The sequence below is a fragment of the Poecilia formosa genome, unplaced genomic scaffold (genome assembly GCF_000485575.1).
Source record: "Poecilia formosa unplaced genomic scaffold, Poecilia_formosa-5.1.2 Scaffold214, whole genome shotgun sequence".
In the NCBI taxonomy this organism is placed as follows: domain Eukaryota; kingdom Metazoa; phylum Chordata; class Actinopteri; order Cyprinodontiformes; family Poeciliidae; genus Poecilia; species Poecilia formosa.
The window spans coordinates 89,640-94,179 of NW_006800153.1; the positions used below are offsets into that span (position 1 = coordinate 89,640).

Below are 4,540 nucleotides of genomic sequence, written 5' to 3' on the forward strand. Positions count from 1 at the left end.
CTAACTCCACCCGAAAGCAGTGGCACTTGTGGCAGGTGTCAGCGGAAGTGCCAGTACGAGGTGCCGCGAAGTCAGCCGTAGTCAGTGGCAACTCTGGCAGCTAGTCCCGAAAGCAGTGGCACTTGTGGCAGGGGTCACACCTGCCACCGGAAGTGCCATTAGTAGGTGCGGTGTCACGATTTGCGCTCGGCCCTGCTGTGAAAATGTGTGACAGCCACGCAAACTTTTTATGTGGACGATATCAAACTACAAAGCGTCAAAACTCACCTAAATACACTGAAGTCTGACTACATTCAGTGTTTTTTAGACCAAGAAGTTTCAAACCTGATGTTTTTTTATGATTTTAATATTTTATTGTTTAAACGTAAACGATGAAACTGAACCACATTTTTCCTCATACAATAAGCTAACACGCACACAAAATAAAGAAAATAAAAATAGAAGGATGTGTAAACCTCACTCAAATGTAAATAATATTATTCCTCAGTTTTTGTCTCAAAGATGTGTATAACAGGTCTGTGCGCCGAAGCCCATGAAATGCATCTATGAGGTAATTTCATTCTGACTGAAAAAGAAAACAAAGTTGGTTCAGCAGATTAACTCCAGACAGGTTTGATTATTTTTAAGGTGAGCAGGTGTGTAGACAATCACACTTATATAATTAGCTGCGCAAAGGTGAGTTGCGTAAATGTGGAGCGCTTTGGCTCTGATGGAGAACATCACCAATGGAAGGAATCAGAGAGAGACATTGATCATATTGATCTCCTGGGAAATGTTGATGATGGTTTATTAGGGTTTAGATTAATCCAGACTGATCATCCTGGATCTCTGAGCAAAACTGAAAGAGCCATGCGGTACCGATACCGGTCCAGCTGCGGTCATCCTTCAGTTGAGCCATGTCTGCTTTGTGAATGCGCCTTTATGGACAGAAAGCATCTTTATTCTGTAAATATACAACTTATGCACATGATTCCACTATTTAGAATAAACGTCCACATTCCCACTCAAAGGACTCTCTGACAGGCTGTCTGCCCAGCTGAAAGCGCTACTGTTCACACAGGCATTTGCATCTCTTTATTTATTTGGATTTTTTTTTTCTCTTTAAAATGTATTATTTTTATTTTTGTGAGGTTACCTCATGTGCCCTGACAGCTCCTTTTAAATAAAATATATAGTTATTATTATTATAAATATTTATACTGCTACAAACAAGGATGTTGCCATGGTTATTGCTTCACGTTGTGGCAGACGTCCGGGTATTTATACTAATTTACATATGTATTTATGGGAGCGACAGGGCGGACCAGCAGCTGCAAGGAAAGCTGCGCAGTCACGTGCCTTGCGCATGGCTTTATACAACCAAATTTTTTGTGGGCCGCACTTATCTACATTTTTCAATACGCCAAGTTTTAGTGTGAAAACAGCACAATCTTTTATGCAGGTAAGTAATGACTGAATGGTACACATCTTAGCTATGCTTTGATCATGTATGTCAGGCTGCATAGGAATACCTGTTCCACATGCCTGAAAAGTTACTGCTTTACAACAAACTGCACCCCTTTGTAGCCACAGCTCACATTTATTGGTTTGGGCCCAGTTTGATGCATCAATCTTTAATTTAACCATCAAACATATGATGTAATAATGACAAAATATGATGGGATGTTATACACCTCAAGAAATTAAATAAAATCAAGTTTTTTAAATGAAAGAATCATTTTCTTTCGAGGAAATTTATTTATTTATTTGGCACATAAATATATGGATATATTTCAGTATAGTTTATTTCTGTCTGTTCAGCTCTTTGTAAAAGACTGAATCCCTCAAATACACAGTTCATTTGAACAAAGTTTGTTTTAAACTCACCTTGACTGCTGTGAATTCTCTCCATGCCCAAACAAAGAGAGGCGACAGGCCCGACACGATCAGGACGCTGGTGAAGCGCCTCTTTATCACCGCAGGATGATCTCTGAAGACAGAGAACAAACATTAGGGTCAAAGTGCACTAGTGAGATTTAGACGGCCACAAACACACTGACATGTCATGACATGTTGCTGCCACTTGGGAGCTTTTCTAAGACAGTTAATCTTTGATAGTGGAGGAGATATACCTTGTCTGGTGGTGTTTGTTTTTTTTTTTCTAAAAACCGATAGTTTGTTTTGTGACTAAAGAAAAACTGGATCTATGTTAAAACAGTTCAATAAGCTGAAGACAGCAGCTGACAGGATGCAAGTAAATCTATAAACAATCACCTTTAGAAAGCCCCAGTAGCAACAAATCTCCATTTCTAAACTGCTTTAGCTTTATTGTCATTTTGTGAAATAGGTGAAAACTATCACAATCCTTCATTTGACACACATTTTCTTTCATATACTCAGTGAAGCGTTTGGAGTCGTAAAATGTGGGTTTAAGTGGTGAGTTAAAAGGAACAAGAAAGCGAAACAGAAGAACTAAAGTCACAGAAATATGGGCTACTTGACAAGGTTTGTTGGGATATTGTTTTCAGCTAGAGACAGGATGGATGGAGATAAAGAGGGAAACTGAGAACAAATTATTTTCTGTTTTTCACGAGTTTTATCAACTAGTTGTAATAGATTTTGCATTTACTGTAGAAGAATCCAGATCAGTTGAGCATTCTAGGTATGTTCTGGAGCAGCCGTAGCTTAGAGCAGCTAAATACCGCGGAATAGCCTTTAGTCTAATGCTCGTTAAAACTCACCTGGGCAGGTCGCTCCTCCAGACATACAAACTGCCAACATAGCAGCAGGCAAGCAGTAGACAGGACAACACTGACAGCCAGCACAGTCCACCCGAAGCCTCTTCCATCTGCTCTGTCACAATGCCTTCCTCCTCCGCCATGATGGCTCATACAGGTGAAGAAGGAGCACTAAGCAGAGCCGGGCTGGCTTCTGGACCATCTGGCACGCGCCAACATCAGCACAAATCAGAAGAATCTGTCAAAACTCTATTATACCTGTTAGTTCAACTGCTAGCGATTCGGCGCTTTCTAACTGCGTCATCATCGGCTTCCTTCCTTTTCCTCGGTATGTTGTAGTTTGAGATACCTCTGGGTATGTTATCGCCCCCAACAGGTGGAGATACATATGTAACCCAGGGTTCTAGAAGTTTGTTTTCCAGCCCCTCTGCAGCACTCTGTTAATGTGAATCAAAATGGTTTAGAGATTAATTCTATAAATTAGAATTTTATTGAAAATTCCATTCATTTCAGGAACTTTATCACTGTGAAAGTGATGATGGAAACATATTACATAGATTAACTACACACAGACCGGCTTCCACAGCCTTTATTTCTGTTAATTACAATGATTTAATCCTGCTTTCGTTAAGGAAAACGTGACATTTAAAATTAAAATATTACAACAAATAATTTAACAAAAATAAAAACATTTTATTGGAAACTGCCACTGAGGAGATAATCTAGATTAGAAGATTTTTTTTAGGTGTCTGTGAAATTTTATGTGGCTGTATGATGCAATGGGATTTGAAGACATTCAAAATAAAAACAAAATTTTAAAAATCAAGGAAAATGTTAGCTTTTTAAAACATGCAATGCTTAGAAAAATATCTTAGGATCGGAGGTATAGATTACCCAAAAATTGCACTCAAGTAACTAAGAGCAGAACATTCCTCCAGGCCTGGCAGCCATAGGAGGGACTGACCCTCCAGATCTTTTTATTATTTCCAAAGAATATTATGATCTCTGTCTCGTTTTCAGCAAACACAGAGATGAACGACGGTTTGTCTATCTTATGCATTCCTTGGGTTGCTATTTTCTTTAGTGGTATTTTCACATTTTTGTTTTTTTCTATATTTTTTCTGTGGACTTTCTGATTTGTTGGGATCATCAAGTCAAGCATTGACAGTTTAGCTTTACATTTAATTACAACTGGTAAAACATATTTACCAATTGTAATTAAATTTCCTGTTTTGGGTTCTCACTGTTGCTTCAGCTTCCTGGCCACAGTCTGAAATCACTGTTTGGTGTTGGCTGTTCAGTCAACTGGTCTCTAAATTCTAAATAAAAAAATACATTTCATGAATAAAATATCAAAAATAAAACATCAGGTCTGCACAGTGGCACTGTTGGTAGCACTGTTGCCTTGCAACAAGAAAGTCCTGGGCTTGAATCCCAGCCTGGGTTCTTTCTGCATGTGGTTTGCATATTCTTCATCTGCATGGGTGGGTTCTCTCCAGGTACTCCAACTTCTTCCCACAGTCCAAAAAGATTTTGTGCACATTAGACAATAGATGGAGATGGAAGAAAATGTAAACTTTATAATTATTATTAATACTAATAATAATTGCAATTATTACTATTAATGATGGTAGTAGTAGCAATACAATACAAAAACATAATGTTATTATGATTAATATTATTATTATATTTCCACGCAATGAACAGAACATTTAGTCTGTAAAAGGTTTAACAGGCCCGTTTAAGGGCGGCGACTGTCAGGCTGCGAGGCCTCAGCCAACTATCCCCCTGTCCTGACCTTTTTATCAAGCTGTCATAGTCAG

General features: G+C 38.6%; 1 protein-coding gene across 1 annotated transcript; it reads right to left on the reverse strand.

The window, feature by feature from the left end:
• Positions 1–134: 134 nt before the first annotated feature.
• Positions 135–3,050, reverse strand: LOC103148908 (CAAX prenyl protease 2-like). The gene is made up of 3 exons (XM_007567897.2): positions 2,721–3,050; positions 1,867–1,969; positions 135–140 (listed from the first exon to the last, which is right to left on the reverse strand). Exons 1-3 carry the CDS (start codon positions 2,858–2,860, stop codon positions 135–137), a joined length of 249 nt encoding a protein of 82 aa, XP_007567959.1. The 5' UTR covers positions 2,861–3,050.
• Positions 3,051–4,540: the final 1,490 nt, after the last annotated feature.

Bases quoted from the DNA above. Each gene is read 5' to 3' on its own strand.
- LOC103148908 (XM_007567897.2), bottom strand. From the start codon at position 2,860: ATGGCGGAGGAGGAAGGCATTGTGACAGAGCAGATGGAAGAGGCTTCG. The intron at 1,970-2,720 runs GTGAGTTTTAAC...CTCTGTCTTCAG, and splicing joins TGGAGGAGCGACCTGCCCAG to AGATCATCCTGCGGTGATAA.